Below are 21,763 nucleotides of genomic sequence, written 5' to 3' on the forward strand. Positions count from 1 at the left end.
GTCTATTTCCAGGAAAAGTACAAGGTTGACTTTAGAATGTACACCCTAATCCATGAGCACACTTAAGCTCATAGAGTTTTCCGCTGAAACTACCGTCAGTCATGCTCTGTAACTCACTGGTTACTTAGAGCGCAGGCCTATCGGTATTGCTAAATGCATCAGTGAAGGGGCATAAATGGATTCGAAAAACCTGAATGCCACTCAGACACTGGATCCATAATATTTATCTCTGAGCAATTGGAGAGGAGCACAGGATCTCTGGGGGTGGGTCGGTGTTGTGCATCATGGACTTTCATTGTCATTCTAGCCTTCCTAGCAAAAAAGCTGATGATTCCTTAAGCCTTGGACTTGAACCATTTCTTTTTTTTCAGGAAGGTAGACTATACATAAAATACATTTAATCTTGCCATCTCATCCTTCATCTGTTATGTTCTAAAGTAATGTGATGTTCTTTTCTTCCAAACCACTACTTATCCTGCTATTCCTTTGCCAATTAAAAGACTTCCTTCTCCAGCAGGTGCAAAAAACACGGACATTTTACTTCTTTCATGTCTTGTACTGAGGGGAGGCTGGCCTGTGCTGTGCACAGGCACATGTCCCTGCCGTAGACTAGCTGGTAATTAGTCAGGACTCGGAAAGCCCCTGAATGACAGGCTCATTCTGGTAATAGTCAGGTGGCAATACCATGCTGGGGTAGGTGGGGAAGTTCTGCTTCCAGAGCCTGTGTCCCTGTCTGTTGGTTTTCTCCTTTAGAATGGCTTGATAGATTTATTTATTCCCTTAAAGTGTAAGTTTGTATCAGATTTAATGGGAACTTAAGTTTGTATTTGGAGAAAGAAATGCATCTGCATTGGAATACATGGAGACTCCTACTGTCTTCTCCACTAGATATCTCCACTAGATATTGGCATATCCTGTACTGTTCTTTACTAAATCTTCTGAGCAGAGGCTCAATCAGTGGTGGCAGGAGCATGTGAGGCCAAAAGGAAGGCTTAGCCGGTGTTTGCTTTGACTTAATTCAGGGGAACATTCAGTAAATTAATTTGGTCAGGTAGCAAGTCTTTATAGCAAATTTAATTTATGTTCTGTGCTTTGAGTGATTATTTGATATGGCTTCATACTCTTAGATTATGTTGGTGCATGCGCCTTTAAAAAGGTAGAATAGGGGGGTGCCTGGGTGGCTCAGTCGGTTAAGCATCCGACTTCTGCTCAGGTCATGATCTCGCGGTCCGTGAGTTCAAGCCCCGCGTCGGGCTCTGTGCTGACAGCTCAGAGCCTGGAGCCTGTTTCGGATTCTGTGTCTCCCTCTCTCTCTGCCCCTCCCCCATTCATGCTCTTGTCTCTCTTCTGTCTCAAAAATAAATAAACATTAAAAAAAATTAAAAAAAAAAAAGTAGAATAGGGAATGGTTTTACACATCAGCAAATTATTTGGGGCAAACCTTTTCCCTGATTACTTTTCTACCGAGAAGCTTGTAACTTAGGAGAAAAGTCATAAAGAAATAGGAAGCTCTGGAGTAATACACTAAGCATTTTAGGTGATAAAACCTTCAACTGCTTTGTAATAAAAGGTTTTTTATTTTGTGACTGAGTTGCTTAGGTGAAGTCATGTATTTTATGTAAAGTATGGCCTTTCCTAGTGTTTATGGATTTTGCATTCTTTTTGCTGGAAAATTACAAACAGCAGAAATGTGATATCTTAGTCACCTGAAGCTTTCAATTCTGGCTGTGTCACTTAGTAACAGTGTGATGTGAGCCTCATTTTCTTCTATATAAAATAAGGATTATAAAGCCAACTCAGGGGAGGTGTTTGGGGTTGAATAGGATTACGAATGAGAAGCACGAATGCAGAGCAGGTCAGTGAAAGTTCCCTTCCTATTCCCCTTTGTACCTTTCCTTTTAAACACACATTGTAGTATGTTTCATATTTGAAAATGATAGTAATCACTGATCGTATCAGCACGTGTGGTTCAAGAAGTACATAGACCAACATTCCTTTCCACGCTGTGCACATTGTTCTTGAACTTGGTGGCTATTCTCTGCTAAATCTTCTAGCTGTCGCCGTTTTATACTCTTCATTTCCTGTCAGCATTTGTGCAAAGAGCGCCAAGCATTAGGCTGGCAATGCATTGCCATTGTACAGTGTGGCCCTGTCTTGCTTTGAGGGTATTATTTCATGTCTTGAAGTACCACAATTTGCTTGTTAGAATGTGACCAGATAAATGACATCAAACAGCTGTCATCCTTAGTAAGGTGCGCCTATGAAATGAGAGGGAAGCAGGCTGCCAGTACTCTCAAGGTATATGGCAGTATTCTTAACTCTATGGGAAGAGCCTGGGGGTTGTGGGCTTTGACCCACATGGTCATTCTGCCTTCCCCACCCCCACCTCCTGCTCTTTCTTAAGGGCCTTGCCATCCCACCTTGGAAAGAGTTGCTGCTGTTGGCTTGGGTGCTGGGAGAAATCGGGAGCAGGTGTGGCTCTCGAACGTCTTCATATTTGCAGTCGGTGCTGGGTGCATTCCCAGTCCTGGCGCGTAGTGGGTGAGCAGTAAGTGAGCTGATTTGAAGGAAATGTGTGTGAACAGATGAAGTGAACCGTAGCATTTGTTTATATTTTTCATGCAGTTGAGTTACTTTCTTTGAGGCTCGAGGAGTTTCCTATGAGGATTAGCTTCTCCATGAAGAATCTGCTCATGCTCTGTAGATTCTTTCTTCTGAAACTGTGCCTGTATTCTTAGAACCCCATAGGAGCTTGGTCACATGATCGGTACAAGCAAACTGCATTTTTATCTTATCTGCTTGTTCTGTCTTCTGCTTTGTGCGTCAGTATTTACTTCTTAACTGAAACAGTCAGTCCTTAGAGATGATGAGTAGTACACAACCCCTTCTTTTCTAAATTTTGTCTCACTGATGCTTTTCAATTTTCAATTTTCTTTCGTTTTGCTTAATATAAAGTCTTCATTATCCTCCATGTATGATTTGAGGGAGGGTGTTGGCAGTCATCCAAGTCAAATGGGCGCTGGAGATGAAAATGAAAACTCGGGAGCATCCCGTTACTATAATTTTGAATTTACATATTTTTGTTCTTGTTTTAGTCAATTTAATTTTATGTGTCCTTGTAACCCATCTCTTCATTCTTATAAATGACCCTGTGTCTGGGAAACACCCTAGGACTTCTCATTTACCAGATCCACAATCTTTCATTCTACCTAGGCTCCTTTTTCCGTGCTCATATGGATTCCAGAGATACAAATTGAGAAGTTCAATGACCATGCCCAGAGAACTTGCGCGTTTTTTCTCTCTCACTCATTTGTTGATAATGTTTAGATTTCAGCCTGACTGGAAATCAAATGTGTGTGTTCTCTAAATTAATAATGGGATCACTGATTCAGAATTTTGTAACTCAATTTGGCTTGTGCCTACAGAATCCAGAGCCCCTGTTATATCACTGGTCGGTGGTACGCAAGACTTCAGACAGGAATCTCTTCTGCCATTGTACTTACTTTGCCACCTCTTGTGTACTGCCACAATGTCTTTTTTGTGGTTGGTTGGCTTTTTTTCCGTCTCTCCCTCCTTCCTCCCTCCTTCTTTCCTTCCTTCCTTCCTTCCTTCCTTCCTTCCTTCATTTTTGCATGAAAGTTTGAAAACTTGGTAAGACATCTCATCACTTGATAAAAGTATCTGGAATCAAAGAAAGTATCACATATAACACCAAAAGAATATTAATATGGAAAATGTTTTGTCTTTAATCAGCTTGTTGAATGTATTGTTGAACTTATTTTGCATATTTACTATTGTTTGAAAAGAACCTGGTTTGTTTAATTTGGTAATTTTAGTTATAGTGAGGCTTCTTCCTGAAAGAACTGAAAATGTAGTTTCTGTTATTATTTCATTAAACACAGAAGATGAAAAAGAAAGTGGGGGGGTTGGGGAAGAAGAACCATGCTAGATTTGAAAGCAAATTAATAATATAGTATGATTTGACTCTTTTCTCTTTAGATCTTTTAGAGAAGTCTCGAGTTGTTAAGCAACCGAGAGGTGAAAGAAACTTCCACGTGTTCTATCAGCTGCTCTCTGGTGCCTCTGAAGAGCTCCTCAGTAAGTCCCTTTTTCTGTGTTTTAATTTAATTTTTAGTGTCAAAGCATTTTCCAAAGCATTCTTTTTAATTTTCTTCAAAATTTTCTATGACTGTGGTTGAAGTGAAGAACGTGGTATGTTTGCTTCTGTCATCCTACCCCAGAATTTGCTTGCTGTATGTCCCTATGTCTCACCAGATGCTGTGCATAGGTCTCAGATGGTTTACTCAAAGAGCTAACTGAATATTGGAGGAGGTGGATCATAATTTTGTTTTGATGTTTTATTTATTTTGGAGAGAGAGAGAGACAGCGCAAACAGGGGAGGGGCAGAGAGAGGGTGAGACACAGAATCTGAAGCAGGCTCCAGGCTCCGAGCTGTTAGCACAGAGCCTGATGCCAGGCTCGAACTCCTAAATCACAAGATCATGACCTGAGCAGAAGTTGGATGGTTCACTGACTGAGCCACACAGGCACCCCAATCATAAATTTAAACAATAAAATGGAAGAATATAATTGTTTCACTGAGGAAGAAGAAATTAGCAGGAGCCAGGAGAGGAGAACAATTATTTAAAAAAAAAAAAAAAAATTGCTCAGTGAAAACTTAAAAATAGTGGGAAAACATTTGTAATTGATAAAAGAGTTAAAAATCTGACCTCTGGCTATTTTAGAGAACTAATATAAGTCCATCAGAATAGTATCCAATAATGAATAGCTAAGTGATAAAAGTTTTGAGCAAATAGTTCAAATTGTAAGTATGGAAAGTAAATGACATTTGGGGAAGAATCATTCTCACTAATAATCAACAAGTGTAAGCTAAAACAGCACTGAAGTGTTCACTATTTACATGTATTAGCAAAAGTGATTAAAAAGGACAAAGCTGGCAGAATTGTCAGGCCCTGGTCGGCTTAGAGCTTGTGGGTGTCACTTCAAAGTGAGGACTTCTTCCTGGGGGCTAATTAGCAATCCAAAATAAGTCGTAAAATGATCAGAGCCAGGCGCACCATTTTTTAGAATATATCCCAATGAAGTAATTCAAAAGAATCCAAAGAACATTTTATATGAAGGCCTTTATCGCTGCCCTAATGTTCAATGGCACGGGAATCACTAGGCAGACATCATGTTACAATGAAATAGTATATTGAAGATGTTTTGTATTATAAAAATACGGAAGGGGGCTCACTACAAATAAATGTAAAAAAGTAGTTTGAAATATGTACAACAGTGGTAAAGGTAGATTTTAGAAAAATGCTGTTGGTATTTGGGTATCAATTTTTGTTCTGTTGATTCAGTATCTAATATATGAAAGTCACTTTCATCTGGAGGTTTTAAGGAATGAGATATTAAAGGCGGTTGGACTTACTGAGTAACTTACCAACACGTATGTGTGATTCAATAGATAAGCTTACACTCGAGCGAGATTTCAGCAGATATAACTACCTGAGTTTGGACTCTGCCAAAGTTAATGGAGTGGATGATGCAGCAAATTTCAGAACTGTTAGGGTAAGTAAGATACAGTCCTTTCATTACTGTTTAACAAGGTGCTGCCTTCACCTTATTCTGTGACTGAACATAATCAAGGTAAGCAGCATTCCTTTTCTTTTTTCTTTTTCTTTTTTTTTTTTTAACATGTATTTATTTCTGAGAGACAGAGAGAGACAGAGTATGAGCAGGGGAGGGGCAGAGAGAGAGGGAGACACAGAATTCGAAGCAGGCTGCAGGCTCCGAGCTGTCAGCACAGAGCCCGACGTGAGGCTCAAACTCACAAACCATGAGATCATGACCTGAGCTGAAGTCGGAAGCTTAACCTACTGAGCCACCCAGGCGCCCTCCTTTCATTACTCTTTAAAATGGGTGACACTCTTTTGCTCATTTGGAACTGGTAACAATTCTGAGTTTTCTTAAAACCATAACTCATGCCCCCTAAGGTTTTAGAATTATACAATAATTTATTGTATTCTTACTAAAATCCTACAATATTGTAAAGGCCCATGCTTTACTGGAGCATGCGATTTTGCTATTTATCAAAAGGAGCTTTCTCATTATATTATCCTGACTCTTTTAATGCCGTCTTTAAATTCCAAATATTTTTGTAGCCATAGCTTAGTAGTTAATTTCCAACTGTAAGAACTGTCCCAGGAAAGCATTAAATCAATACTGCTTTTGAGAGAAAACTTCCAAAAATCACATGTAAGCCAGAATGAGTAGCATTTCACGTTCATTAGAAAATAAATTGTTTTATTTTTATTTTTTTAACGTTTATTCATCTGTTTTGAGAGAGAGTGCAAGTGGGGGAGGGGCAGAGAGAGAGGGTGAGAGAATGCCATGGAACCCAACGTGGGGCTCGATCCCACGAACCCTGCGCTCATGACCTGAGCTAAAATCAAGAGTCGGATGCTCAACCAAAAGAGCCACCCAGGCGCTCCTGAAAATAAATTATTTTAAACAATATCCTATCTCCTATGTTTATGTGCGCTTCAAAAATTACTCCTTTATGACATGATATGGTAACTGTACTTTAGCTGTGGTGGTGGGGAGGCAGGAAGTAGGTCAGATTAGCAGAAATAAGACTGGCATCAGTTGATCTTCAAGGCTGAGTGAAAATAACTTGGAGTTCTTTTCCTGCTCTCTCTACTGTTGTGTATGTTTGAAATTTTCCATGACAAAAAAATTATATTACTCCCATTGCTAGGCTGGGTAGTCTCATCACAAACAAACAAATAAAACAAAAAAGCTGTTGGCATTTATTCTCAAAAAGAGTATTTCTCTGAGTACGTCATTTGTTAAAAACTCTGTAAGCATCCTCATACAGCAAGCTTCTTGCTTCCTGGACATGAATTAAGAGTTGAGTTCAAGTCCAGTTCTATAACTGCCTTGCCTGGCAAATCATTGGCACTTAATAAAAGCTTATGACTGAAGGAATGTTCCCTGTTACCTGTAATGCCTTGGGTCGGGCACTTCACCTTTGCAGACCAGTTTTTCTCTTGTAAAATAAACGAGGAGGTTTTTATATAGGAGTCATAAAAGCTTTTTGTTCGGATTTATTTCTAGCAGCAGAACCCGGTATAAAAAAACAACACGTACTCAACGCATACACGCATTGTGCACACGTGCACACAGACACACACAGACACAGAGATATACACACCGAGCTGCTGCGGATGAAGCGGGGGTTGGAACCCAAGGCTTGGCTCTTAGCCTCCTCTTCTTCCAAATTCCTCTTTGCTCCCCTCCACCTCTTTGCCCCAGCATGCAGAATGCCCCAGGGACCCTTGAATCACAGCTTGAAACCATTAAACAAGCTACAGCCCCAACTGGTGCTGTCAGGTCTGTTCTTAGGTTTCCTCTTGGAGGGCTTATTCTGGGGCGCTTTGTCTTTTTTGTTGTTGTGTGTTTAGAAACAAATCTGTTGCATGATTCATTAAAAAAATAATATAAAGAGTGACAGAAAGAAAACAGCTGCTTTTCTCCCCCCACTCCCAGAATGCCATGCAGATTGTGGGTTTTATGGATCACGAAGCTGAGTCTGTCCTGGAGGTGGTGGCAGCCGTGTTGAAACTGGGGAACATCGAGTTCAAGCCCGAATCTCGAGTGAACGGTTTAGATGAAAGCAAAATCAAAGATAAAAATGGTAAGTCAGCGGAGAGTCAACCTTATATAGCAAACTTGCTTTTGAGCATCTGCCCACTTCTTAATCTAGAAAGAAAACTTCTGTTCACTGGAAAACTTCACTGGAAAATGCTTTCCAGCGAAACTGAACAGAAGCGTAATTAGAGCTGAGTTTTAAGTCTTCTGAGTTCTACATTTTATACTATTTGATTTGAATGTGCTTTAGGAAGAACATCCTAAGCCCTGACAAGGATTTTTAGCAGCACATGTGTAGTCACTTTTTGTGTCCGTCCCCCAACAGAGTTAAAAGAAATTTGTGAGTTGACCGGCATTGATCAATCAGTTCTAGAACGAGCTTTCAGTTTCCGAACGGTTGAGGCCAAGCAGGAGAAGGTTTCAACTACACTGAACGTGGCTCAGGTGGGTGAAACATCGTGGCCAGAAAGTGAGTTTTTAAAAAGTCTGTGATAGTTTTTACATAAGTGGACACAAAAATTTCATTTTGCAGGTTGTTATCTTAACTGTCCATACTGTATTGCAGACATCATTCTAAGCACTGGGAGCACAGCAGTAAACTAAACAGATAAGGATCCCTGCCCTCGCAGAGGTTAAAATTTTGGTAGGAGGAGTGGCCATAGCTAGTAGGCCTCGTATATAAATGAATTTATACGGCAAGCTAGCAGCAGACAAGGAGAAAAACGAGAGCAGAGTAAGGGAGACCCACTGTGCTGGGGCAGGGAAGTTGCGTCTGAGTGAGCTGGGAAATGATACCACTGGCATGATCTGCCTTGTATTTCAAAGGGTCATTCTGGCTGCAATGTGGAGAGCAGAGTGCAGGGGGAGAATGGGTAAAAGCAAGGTGTCTTAGTTGGGCTACTATAACAGACTACCATAGTCTAGGTGGCTTAAACAAACAAAAAGAACCATTTATTCCTCAAAGTTCTGGAGGCTGGGAGTCTGAGATCAGGGGACCAGCATGGTTGCATTCTTGGTGAGGGCCATCTTCCTGGTTGACAGATGGCCACTTTCTTGCTGTATCCTCTTCATAGGGCAAGGGGTGGGGGAGGGGACGGTGTGCTCTGGTGTCCTCGTCCCCCTATAAGGACCCCAGTTCCATCATGGGAGCTCTGCCCTCATGACCTCATCTAAATCTGTCTCCTAAGGCTCCCACCTTCACATACCATCACATTGGGGATTAGGGCTTCAACATATGGATTTGGGGCTGGGAGGTGATACAGACGTTCCGTTCATGGCACCAGGAAGCTGCAAGGAATTGTGTGCTAACCTAGAATTGATGGTGTTTGAACCAGGTGGTAGCAGTAGAGTGAGAAGCGGTTACACCTGGGTACATTTTGATGCTGTTGGCTTAAGATGTGGCATGAGAGAAAGAGAAGAGTCAAGGATGGCTCCCAACATGTTTCACTCAAGCAACTGGAAAAGTAGGATTGCCATTCACTAATTTGGAGAACACAGTGGGAGAAGCCAGTTTGGAGAGGCCAGATTGGCTTTCCTGCCTTCCTTTTCATATACCGTCCATCTGAAGACAATGAAATCTTTCTAAGACTCAAGTCTGATTTGCTTACTTCTTCTGTCCTTTGGTTCAAGTTCAGTGGATGGATGAATGGATGGATGCACGTGTGGATGTTACACCAAGGAAGCTTCTGAAGCCCCTTTCAATGTAAAGCCTTTGTTCTACAGCTTAGACATTTTCCCACCCATCTGTGCTGATCTGCACTGGAATTCAATGACTGATTCGGCACTTTTGGCACAGAGGCCTACTTTATTCTCAGCCTATAGTCCAACTGTATTCTCCTCCTCTTTGTAAGTGGCCTTAAGCATCTGTAAGGCAGTAGGTGGATTTAGTCTTTCTCTTTGCCTCTCTGAACTGGTCTTTGCTACTAACCCAAGGATGCCTATGTGTCTGTAGCTTTCAGTGTTGATTTCGTATTTCAGGTGAGGTGCTTTGACTATGAAAAATACTATAACTTCGGTTATATGTAAACTTGATTTGTAACGATCCTCTTCTGGTTAGAACTGTTGTGTGTCCTTCTTCCTAAATTACTGCTTCTGCTGTCATGTCTGTCCAGGTCAGTCTCACTCATGCAAAGTCAGATGGTGAGTCACTGACTTAATCAAGAAAAATTCATTGAGAGCCTGCTCAGCACAGGCCCCCATGTAGACCATTAGCAGGGACATAAGGGATGAAGGAAGACGCCATGGAGAAGATAATTTCTGAGCCAGCCTTGAAGGATTTAGATGAATAAAGAATGGGCAGTAGGGGGTTTCAAAAAGAAAACTGAGAAAAGCCAAGTTTGGAGTCCACATCAGGGGGAGGGGTGGTCTAGCTTGGCCGTAGCTTTAGACACGCGAAGGGGATTCAGAGTAACGTGGCTGGGAAGGTTCAGTGTGGAGGTGGTTCTCAAACTTTAAAACTTGAGTGTACCTCAGTGCCACCTGAAGGGTTTGTCCAACACGGTTTGCAGGCTGTGCCCCTAGGCTGCTGTATTCAGTAGGCCTGAGGTAGGACTGAAGAATTTGCATGTCTAACAAGTTCAGAGCTGCTGCTGCCGGTGGTCCAGGGACCACATTTTGAGAACCACTGTACTAAGGTCACACTGAGTTTAGACGTTTTCAATAGGCAGAGTGGGGATCGTTAAGTAAAAAGTATTGCGATGAGAAAATGCCTCCTGTTTAAGAAGGTCCTTTAAGAATATCCACATGTACGTGGGTATATATGGAATATATATGTGGGTAAATGTTGGTCTGTTTTTACTGTGTGTTTTACTCTCGCTTTTTAATCATCCTCTCCGGAAACCGGGCCCAGGTGCGTCTTACTTTATAAGCTTGAGTCACCTTACATCACTGGGTTAAACTTTTCCACATTGTTTTAACCTTTAGCATAAAAGAATTTGGCTTGAGGTCCTCGATTTTTCAGTTCCTTATTCAAGTTCTTTTTTTTTTTTTTTTTTTTTTTTTTTTAATGTAGGGTTTAGGTTTCTACCAGTCTTACTGCCTAAAAGGTTTTGATTCCAGCAAGAACTAATTTGTTTTATTAATGTTTCCTCATAGCTTCAGTTCTTGGACCCCATCATCATCCGTATTGCCCCATTCCTCATTTTGCCCAAGGCATTTAGATCTTTCCTCAGATACAGTGACTCATGGTGAAATGATAGGAACTCAAGACAGAGTTGTAGTTCAGCTTTTGCCACATCCTCTCTCCTTGGCTTCCAAGCCCTCAGTAATCTGACCCTGCACCCTTTCTTTATCTCAGTTTATTCCTTGCTACTTCTATAAATGCCATGCTTATTTTTACCCGGTGCCTTCGCTCTTCCTTATCCCTTCCCCACATGGCGTGGCTAATTCTTCCTGCCTGTCTGAATGGTCCATCTAATTACCCCTCATCCAGGAAGATCACATAGTCCCCCTCTTCTCCCTTCTGGGAATTGGTTTTTCCCCTGCTGTTGGACACTCGTTCTCTGATTGTTTCACTCATGGATTTGGTCTCCACCACTCCACTGTAAGCTGCTACAGGGTAGGCCCCCCCATGGCCATGCATCTCTTGTGTTTCCACCTGGGCCACACCTAATACCAGTCATCGCTGAAGCACATTTCACTTGGGATTTTTTCAGTGCGCTTCAATGCCGCTGTAGAAGTGCAGTCTCTTCATGTTGTGCTTAGAATCTGAGATGGTGAATCCATGCTGTCAGTGTCGTCCTTCATTTCTGTACACCTTGTTAGTGATCCTTAAATGAGAATAAACATTCCTTCCCGTACTGTGGAGGATGTTATTATGGAGATTCGGTGGCATGAATCAGACTCTAGAAATCAGGGCTGACAGATTGGCAGCCCCTGGTACCAGATATAGCTCAATAGGCATATTTTATTTGATGAAAGGGTAGTTTTGTTGTCTTGTTGTTCTGTTTTGTTTTGTGTGCTTGCTTTTTAAATTTTGAATTTGAGTGCCTTTAATGTGGAATGCGTCTACAGATCATACTATTTCCCATTCATTTCTGTCATGTAGTCCCTGGAAACATTTGAGTTTGAGACTTCTGGAATAAGTATTTGTTCGAAAGAAATAAAGAAGATGAACATGGGCTGTGAATACATTTTAAAAAATATAAAGGAGTTTGCCAGAATGAGTTGTCACTATTAGTTCGGTTGCATATTGAAATGGTGGTTTGTTGGAATCAGCACATAGCTAAAAAAAACTGGATGCCATTATGATGACATTTCTGTTTATAAATAGGTAATGTTTTGAGGTTATGCGGTGTTTTGAGATAACTAGAATTTACGAAAAGAAAGGGGAAAGGATTAAGAAAGAATTCTATAGGCTCACAGGTGGGATAGGAAAAGGATACTTCAGAAATCGTAATATAAATACATGTATAGGCTTACTCTGTGCCAGGTGCTGTTCTAGGCACTTATATGGCCTATGTGAAGAAAGTAAAAGCTAGAAGGAGGGTAGAGAAAAGGCATTCATCTAAACCCAGGCTTCTTTCCCCATTTCAGCATATATATGCATTTTCTGCAGTGGAATCATTAACCACTGTTCCCCTCCAAGATGACATTGTGCGCTTGGGTTTTATTTTTTTTGTGCCAATTTATTGATGGATTTTCTAGGGAGAGGTTCAGGATTAGCATGGAAGTGTCAGATGAACTGGAAAGGTACTCTAAAGCTACGATTTGTTGCCAACGAAGGGCCTATGTTATTAAAGCTGTTACACTTCATTTAGAAAGAAATGTGGGAAAAGAATTTCTGTATAATCTAATAAGTTGTGTTCTTTATAACATAAAAATGTAAAGCTTTAATAGTAATGCTCAAATTTCTGCTTATAAGCAGTGAAATGCATGCATGTGGCCAGAGTGTTAAACACAGCAGCAAACTGGAGCGACTAGGTGGCTCACTCAGTTGAGCATTCAACTCTTTTTTTTTTATGTTTATTTATTTTTGAAAGAGGGAGAGAGAGCACAGGAGAGGGGCAGAGAGAGGGGGAGAGAGAGAATCCCAAGCAGGCTCTGCACTGTGAGTGCAGAGCCCAACTCAGGGCTTGATCTCACGAACTGTGAGATCGTGACCTGAGCCAGAATCAAGAGAAGCATCTGACTCTTGATTTCAGCTCAGGTCATGATATCAGGGTTGTGGGATCAAGCCCCAGTCGGGCTCCGTGCTGAGTGTGGAGCCTACTTAAGGTTCTCTCCCTTTGTCCCTTTCCTCCACTCATGCTCTTGCTTGCTCTCTCGCTCTCTTTGTAAAACAAAACAAAACAAAACAAAACAAAACAAAACAAAACAAAACAAAACCCAAAATCCCAGCAGCAGACCATCTTACTTTCCTCCCCGGAAGCTGCTGGCCCTCGGGCCTCCCCAAGAGCACTGCATCACATTGTTGGTGTGCACTAGCTAAATGCTCGTGGCACCCGATATGTGCAGGGACTCTTAGGTGCTTCCTGGCAAGGCTGACTTTCTCCAGGGTGTGCCTTCTAAGTCAGGGGTGGAGAGACTATGTCCTCTGCCTCTTCTTTGGCAAGTAGCTCTGAAGAGCTTCAAATAAATGAATAAGCAAATAAAACCATTTATTTGTGTTATACAGTATATTGCCCACAGTGTATCATGACTCTAGCCTCTAGATGTTATGGAATATCTTTTTTAAAATGTTCGGAAGGGGTGCACCTGGGTGGGTCAGTAGGTTAAGCATCCGACTTTGGCTCAGGACATGATCTTGCGGTTCATGGGTTTGAGCCCTGCAGTAGGCTCTATGCTGACAGTGCGGAGTCTGCTTGGGATTTTCTTTCTCTCTTTCTGTCTCTGCCCTTCCCCTGTTCGTGTTCTATGTCTCTCTCTCTCTCTCTCTCTCTCTCTCTCTCTTTCTCTTTCTCAAAAATAAATAAACATTAAAATTTTTTTTTAATGTTGAGAAGGTTGAATGAAGGAAAACATTTCTGAATCACATCAGTCAAAACCATTTTAATGTTTTTCCGTTGAGTTTCCTTTCCTACGTGTAGGGGTTAAAAAGATATAGTCACTGTATTAAATAGACAGATTTTTATTTTCACAAAACCTAAGCATTTTCCATTTTATTACCTAATGTTCCTAATGATCATTCTGTGATAACTGTGTAACTTCCCTTTCAGTAGGCTTTCATTTATTTTTCTTACTATTCCCCCTGTTGTTGGACTTCTAAAGTGCCTCTGATTTTTCTCTGTTCTGTAATACAGAGATGAGTATCTTTATGGAGAAAGTGCTTGCAATATTTAGAATTAGTTTCCTGGGATGCAAAAAAGTATAATGATTGAGGATCAATAATTTGCTCAATTCTCTTAACGGTTTAATTGTTCATCCAGAGTATAGTAAAAACTGGCTCTGAAAATAACTTGAAATACAAGAACTTTAAATATTTAAAAAATACCTTTATTATTTTATTGAAATTAAGCATTGTGACAATCGTGGGTATTGAGTTTTTCTTGTCTTTTCTTTTCTTTTTCAATAGGCATATTATGCCCGTGATGCTCTGGCTAAAAATCTCTATAGCAGGTTATTTTCATGGTTGGTAAATCGAATCAATGAAAGCATTAAGGTACTGAATCTCTGCAACCAGATAAATCAGCTGTAATAGATGTGTTCAGATTATAAACGTTAAGTTAAAGATATTTTAATTTTATAATCAGATAAGACTGTTCCTTGAAAATAATTTGCCTTGCATAGAATTGAAATTTGTCAGGACTCTGTTTTGTTTTGCATAGATGTTTTTGTGAGAAATCTCACCTGTCAGTGGCCTTGTGGGTTTTGCAGAGTTAACTCTGAGAGTCTGCATCCCAGGTCCTGGTCACGGCTCATCTAACTAGTTGTACACACTTGGCTGAAAAGGTCACTTGACCTCTCAACCTACTGATATGTTTGTCAATAAAATGAGGGTATTGGAGTATTGGGAGTTTGAAAGGCCCGACCTATTGTAAGATTCAGTGATTGTTTATTATAATTAGGCATCACTAATGCCTTCTTTAAATAAGTCATCTATCATTAAAATTTCTGGAAAATTCTATATCAATATCCTATGTCATAGATTAAAAAACAACAACTAAATTATAGTTATTCTAGTTGTGAAACACAGTTAACTTGTAACATAGTGTTATATTTCAGGCCTAAATTCAACTCATTATTTTAAAACTTTTTTTAAGGCACAGACAAAAGTGAGAAAGAAGGTCATGGGTGTTTTGGACATTTATGGTTTTGAAATTTTTGAGGTAAGCTTTTTTCTATTCTTTGTATTGTTTCTATTCATGCATAATAGTTGGAAATTAAATCATATATTCTATAGACAGCATTTAATATATAGTTAATATAACTTTGAATCTACAAAAAACCTCTGTGCTGATGTAACAAAACGTGTGTGTGTGTGTGTGTGTGTGTGTATTATATGTGTGTGTGTTTAAGTGCTGAGAGCCAGCATTTTGGAGACAATGCTGTTTAGGAAGAACTTCTTGTATCAGTATTTGACTTTTGTAATTGCAGATTCAAAATTCTTACTGGGCAATTTCCAACAAGGTTTATGGACATTGTGCCTGTAGTCATTCAGTCATTTGTAGGAAAGTGAGACAGGATGATGCCATGAAAAAGCCAGGGACGGGAGAGCCAGATGCCAGTCTGGCCTGGCCAGTGCTGGCATTTCATCCTGATGGGCTCAGGCTCAGGGTCTGGATTGGGTGATTTGTTGGGTCTCATCCAACATCAATCTTACAGTGTGAGTTCTGTTGCAAAGATTGAAAGAATTTCTGGTAAACTTCATAATGAATTTTTTAAAAAGACTGCATGCTTATTACAAATTAAATATTTAAAAATTATATACTTATATTGGAATTTCCTATTTATCCTTTTGCTTTGACATTTAGAAGGTGTTTTAAGAATTTTTGTTTTGCTTTGCTTTATTTTTTTGTTTTTTTTGTCTTTTTGTTTTTTGCTCCTTTCCCCATTGTAAGGATCTTTTAAAACTCTTACTCTTATTTCTCGGGAGTGGTATTTTAGTTTGGTTCAGGAAAATAACAAGTAGATCAGGCTCCTCCTCTCTTCATTCTCCCCATAAGTAATGATTTGTGAATTCCTTTAAATAACCAGGCCCTGCCCAGAATGACCACCAAAAGTGTTTATGTGTTCCAAATTATCAGGTTCACAGAACAGAAAAAAAAAACATCAGCCCCCTCCCTGCAGCTAAGCCAGGACTTTCCAACAAATATCTTTTTCTTACATTTATTTTTGTAATAAATTTTTGTAAATCAAGATCCCTGCTTGATTTTGTAAATCAAGATCCCTGCTTGATCATGTTCTGTATTTAGTAGCCAGGGGTAAATCATTCTTGAGGGCTGGCTGTATGCAAGCATTGCGGGAAGTGTTACATATATTGTCTGACTTAATTTTCACAAACACTTCATGAAATAGTTACTACTATTCCTATTTTACAGGTGAGTAGGTGAGGCTCTGAAGGTCAAGTCACTATGCTGGAGTTACATGGCTACAAAATGGCAGACTCAGGACCTAAATCCTAGGCCCCCTTCATAAATAATAAAAAACCTCTGATAGGGCCTTTTTGTTACTTTTCTCCCCAAACTCACAGGGTCCCCAGTACCTCGAAATAAAGGAGAAAACCCAAACATGATAAGTTTCTCAATCCCTATTTCTGTACCATTGTCCTCATTCCAAACTGACCAGCATGGGGAATACCCCTGGAGTTCTTCTGCGTGCTGGTGGCCAAGCTTGGGACACCTGTGCTGTGTCCTGCCTGCTGCCCCCTGTCCTGCTGACCATTGAAAACTGTTCTTCAGCACAATGTCCACTTGTATTGATGCCTCTTTAGCAGACTACGCAAAAGAAAGGTTCTGGTCTCGTGGCAATAGGGAAGAATTTGAGGTTTGTGTGTGAGGAGAACTGCTTGAGTATACTCAGAACTCGTGGTGATGAAATTAGTTTCTTTCTAGCAAGTCCTCAGGTTACTGTTACCAAAGGGCAGCCTGTCAAAATCATTGTTTATAGTTGGCAGGGAAAATGATTTCTTACCTAGCACACTGCTGATCTATATTTAGATGGTTTCATGAACAGGACAAAAGTAGAGATCTTACTAGAAAGTTAGAAGGAAACACACACACACACACACACACACACACACACACACACACACACACATTTAATGATGTATCTAAAATCAAAGAAACTGGTTTTATTTTATTTTTATGTTGCCATAAGAAGATTTATTGATCTATTAGGCCAGGTGCCTAATGTCATGTCACAATACATGAAAACTTTTTTTAATAGGATAATGGGGTCATGAGGGGACATCAGCTTGTCTTCACATTCTGGTCTGTCCTAAGATCTAATCAGCCATGTGGTAAGTGACCACACAGCACTCAGGGAGCTGAGTTATACCCCATGAGCAGTTTAACCATGCCTAAGTGAGGAAGTCATTTGTCATTATTTATTTACTGCCTAATAGGAATCATATTCCTGCGGTAAACAAGACAGCTGTTCCTTCCCTGCATGGAGCCTACAGTGATATTAGCCAACCCTAAGATGGAGGGTCTGTTCTGGCTGAGGGCACATCCTATCTGGTAGGAAGGTCTCATCAAGAAACTAGGTTACTTTTTTATGGGGCGCCTGGGTGGCGCAGTCGGTTAAGCGTCCGACTTCAGCCAGGTCACGATCTCGCGGTCCGTGAGTTCGAGCCCCGCGTCAGGCTCTGGGCTGATGGCTCAGAGCCTGGAGCCTGTTTCCGATTCTGTGTCTCCCTCTCTCTCTGCCCCTCCCCCGTTCATGCTCTGTCTCTCTCTGTCCCAAAAATGAATAAAAAAACGTTGAAAAAAAAAAAATTAAAAAAAAAAAAAAAAAAAAAAAAAAAAAGAAACTAGGTTACTTTTTAAAAATGCGTTTGCTACAGATCTAATCCAAACAGAAGTTAGAGGTGCGCCCGGGTGGTTCATTCAGTTCAGCTTCGGACTCTTGATTTCGGCTCAGGTCATGATCTCGTGGTTCGTGAGTTTGAGCCCCGTGTTGGGCTCCATTCTGTCAGTGCAGAGCCTGCTTGATACTCTCTCTCTTCTTCTCTTTCTGCCCTTCCCCTTCCCTCCCTCCCTTCCCCCCACCAAATAAATAAACTTAAAAACAACAACAACAACAACAACGAAGTTAGGTGTTCTGAGTGGACACAACCTGTAACTTGGGACTTGATAAAACATCCTGTAGCAATGTGGGAATATTTTTTACTTAATGGCCAATTCAGGTTTCTCTCCAAGCCCATCTTTATGACTGTGCTTCACTTCTGCAAGTTATATCCTGCTTTTTCTCAACACTGTTACAACTATGGACTTCAGTTATGAAAATGCCTGCATTATATTTGAAAATGCCCTTCTTTCTTCTTCAGAAGAATGTTCCAGCTCAGTAGTTCCTAAACTTAGCAGCATGTTGGAATCACTTGGGCAGCTTTATCCAAAAGCAAACAGGTTATATTTTTATTCTTTTTAAACAGAACTTTCGGGAGAGCCTAGGTGGCTCAGTTGGTTAAGCGTCCTGCTCTTGGTTTTGGCTCAGGTCATAGTCTCAGGGCTTGAGAGTGCAAGCTTGGGATTCTCTGTCTCCTTCTCTCTCTGCCCCTCCCCCACTCGTGTTCTCTGTCTCTCTCTAAATAAATAAACTTAAAAAATAATAAATAGAACTTTTGGCACGGCATAAGGAATATAGTCGCCAATATGGTAATGGCATCCTATGGTATATGTGCTGCCGAAGCGAGCACTAATGGCATCCTATGGTGACAGACGGTAGCTACCCTGGTGGTGAAAATAGCACAAGGTATAGACTTTTCGAGTCACTATGTTGCACACCTGAAACTAATGTAATGTGTGTCAACTGTACTCAAAAAAACAAACCAGAAATTTCAGTCAAGGCCAAATTAACCAGTCATGTCTACGGCAGATATTATGATGGCCCTAAAATCATGAGAAGTTATTTTTCCTTCTCCATGCAATAGATGCTTTGATTTTTTTTCCGTTTCCTTGAGAGAATTAAGACTTGTCTTTCATTATAACTAATTGTTCTCTGCATTTTCCTGTGTAAACTTTCTCAGGTTAATCTTCCAAACATCTTGACTCTTAGTAATCTGCTTCATTATTTATTTTACAATTAAATTTATTTGGGGGAGCACAGAATAGAGATTTGGGTGTGTGCTTTTAGATACTTTTACCTGCTCTTTGATACAGAATTAGAAATGGTTTTTTTGCTTGTGATTTATTCACATGCGCACCCCAGATGCCATCCCATAGTTTTCCTGGATTCTCAGCAAAATTAGAAAACATGGAAACATCAGGAAGTTCATACTGTTGAACATAAGGAAGCCAGATAATTAAGGACTTAAAAGTACCACAAGCTGAAATATAAGGGCTCAAGGTCTGACTTAGGGAGAAGTATTCAGAATCCTCATCAGTGCATAAATGAAGATTTCTGTGATACTGTCTACCCCAGTGAAAATAAACTGATAGAATATAATGAAAATTCTGCCTTTACTTTCCTTGAAATTGACTGCAAGAATTAAGGGTTCTGCCTTGTAGAACACCCTGGGCATCACTTTAAAAATTGGACAGTAAAGGTCCAGAGAAGAAAAAAATTTTAATGTCTCTAATTCTGCCTCATGACCCCATTGACAGTTCCCATGAAAACACTTTTCAGCTGAGCTGGTGGAAACCTTTCATCCATTTTGGTCCGTCTCTAAACGGAAGAGGGAAACTGATGCATTAAACCATGGGATGATGACACATGGATTTGACTGCAAAGCATTCCAGGGCCAGCTGTGTGAATAGCCCTGCCGTGCTGGCCGCATGTGATCTGATGTCAGTTTGGAAAACAGATTAGTGGAACACTGATACCAAAAAGAAGGGGAAGTGAGTTAAAATCCACAGAGAGGAAAAATCTAGCCAGGAATCCTTATTTAACGTCAGTCCGACTTTGTAAGGGAAGAGAGTTACGTAATCCAGACACTCCAATTCCACACAATCAAGTTTGGATGTTCTTATAGCTGATCTCTGAGAGACGTTCGTAGCATCACCATAAAAGAACAACAGCTATTCTTTTTAAAAAATTAAATTCAAGACTAAGTTGAGCCATCTGAATCGATTTAGCTTCTTGCTAAGTGCTTATCTGGGAAGTACTACAATTGGCAGGTAGTTTACTGGGAAAATTAATAAATTATTAGTGTGCCATAGGCCAAAACGGAACAGCAGGCTGGATATTTCACTTTTCATACAATGGAGCTAGTTTCGTGCAGGCAAAGGGCTAGTTGTTTTGAAGGGCTAGCTCTTTATTCATCTTGCCCTTTTGAGCCTCATATACATATATGAACCTCATATACATATATTGTATATGAACCATATACAATAAAGATATGATAGGCTAGATGCAATGATTGTTCCAAATCAAATGACCTAATAGTTGGGTAAGAGTCAGTATAGCTTGGTAAGTGTGCCTCGTGGTTATGAGATTTGTTTTCTAAATTGTTTTTAGAAGAAAATTGATCCTGGTTATAGGCAATCCCTTCTGTTCCAGCTTTTTTCCTCTGATTTCATTCTCCGTGTGAATGAGAGAATCAATGAAATCCAAGAGAACTTGAAGAGGAAGGAGAAGATTTAAAGTACCCCTTAGAGTGAAAATGGAGGGAAATAATATGGTTCATAATAGTATGGACGTCATTACTCTTGCTTTAACCTTTTAAATCAACGCTTAAAGTATTTAAGAAGAGCACTATCATGCTGTTTTTCTTAAAACTTACCATGTTTGTGTACTGGGAAGAAAAATGTTACGTATTTAAAGAATACAAGACTGAAATGTCTCCCTGTCTTCTAGTGTGTAAGATATCATTAGCCTCCTCTGTTGCCAAGAAAATACAAAGAAATTAATAACAGGCCAGTATTTTTGATCCATCTTTCAGAATCCTTCCAAGCAGAAAGTTCATAGTTGATACTTAAGAGCATAAACTAGTTGTGAACTTCATTGGGGGGTATGGTTTGCTGTTTCTTTGATGTTGAAAAGGTGGACTCAAACTCAGGAATTCTTGACAGAAACCCTAGACTTTAAAGTTTTGGTATATTACATACTTCTAAACCTACCAAGTTCTTCCTATCCCGGTATACTCTTGGTGACTACAGTGTAAACCAGTATCAAACGTAGACACCTTGCTGTTTACCTGTTTTTCCTAGAGCAGTCCAATGGGGGTGGGATGGTTCTGGGCTCCATTCAGGGAGATGGTATAATGGAAAATTCTGGATGTGCGTATTTGAAGATGTTCCCCAAAGTTTTAGTTTTCTCCCTTAGCCTTTGGGGATAAATGTGACTTAGACAGTGGAGACACATTCCATGCATGGGGCATGGGTAGAAAACTGGAGACGGGAGGGGAGATGAGTCATTCAAGTTCCTGCCCACTTCCTCCTTAGGAGACTTTGATTCATGAGACTGACATGTGGGAGACCGCGCCCAGCTCAGGGATCTCTGGCCACCCACGGTTCTCGACACACAAAAAGCATCCAAATATCAAATTGCTTCGGGGCCTTTGTATTCATGTGATGGTTCCTAGATCCAGTTTAGCTGTTTTCTAAAGGGAAGAAGGACCCGAGTGGAAAACCCAGCGGTGTTTAGTGCCTGTGTACATGAAGTCACGTTCAGAGCCTGTGCAAGGTGCAGCTATAGGAACTGCTACCAGGCTGCTCCTTAAATTTTTTTTTTTTTTTTGCAAATTATAAACTTTTGCATGTTATTTTTAATGATTCGTGAAGTCCCATTTCCCAAAACATTTGGACAATGTCAACAACTCAAACACAGATCATAAGAAATGCGATGGCCTTCATTTTTGGCAATAATGATTGCTCTGGTGATTTGTAACACGTTTTGCAGGCTGTGAGGTATGTTTGCAATAAATGCTCAGATATTTCTGTGGGGAAGTAAGCTGGTTTCTGCCTTGGTGATTGTGCTGTTCTATTTTGTTTTTGTTCTTTAAGCAACAGGGTAAGGTAGGAGAGACCAGTTTTTTTCTTAGGCTGTCTCCAGAACGCTCTCTCCT

General features: G+C 40.3%; 1 protein-coding gene across 4 annotated transcripts in view; it reads left to right on the forward strand.

Annotated features, from left to right (window-relative positions):
* MYO1B (myosin IB) overlaps positions 1 to 21,763 on the forward strand; it is a 187,910-nt gene that overhangs the window by 120,554 nt on the left and 45,593 nt on the right. For all 4 annotated transcript variants that reach the window (XM_042949506.1, XM_042949508.1, XM_042949509.1 and 1 more), the window contains exons 8-13: positions 4,000 to 4,098; positions 5,474 to 5,577; positions 7,558 to 7,705; positions 7,985 to 8,103; positions 14,171 to 14,257; positions 14,859 to 14,924. In XM_042949506.1, the coding sequence (XP_042805440.1) occupies positions 4,000 to 4,098; positions 5,474 to 5,577; positions 7,558 to 7,705; positions 7,985 to 8,103; positions 14,171 to 14,257; positions 14,859 to 14,924 (623 nt within the window). The remainder of the gene's footprint in view (positions 1 to 3,999; positions 4,099 to 5,473; positions 5,578 to 7,557; positions 7,706 to 7,984; positions 8,104 to 14,170; positions 14,258 to 14,858; positions 14,925 to 21,763) is intronic.

This window comes from Panthera leo, chromosome C1 (assembly GCF_018350215.1).
Source record: "Panthera leo isolate Ple1 chromosome C1, P.leo_Ple1_pat1.1, whole genome shotgun sequence".
NCBI lineage: Eukaryota > Metazoa > Chordata > Mammalia > Carnivora > Felidae > Panthera > Panthera leo.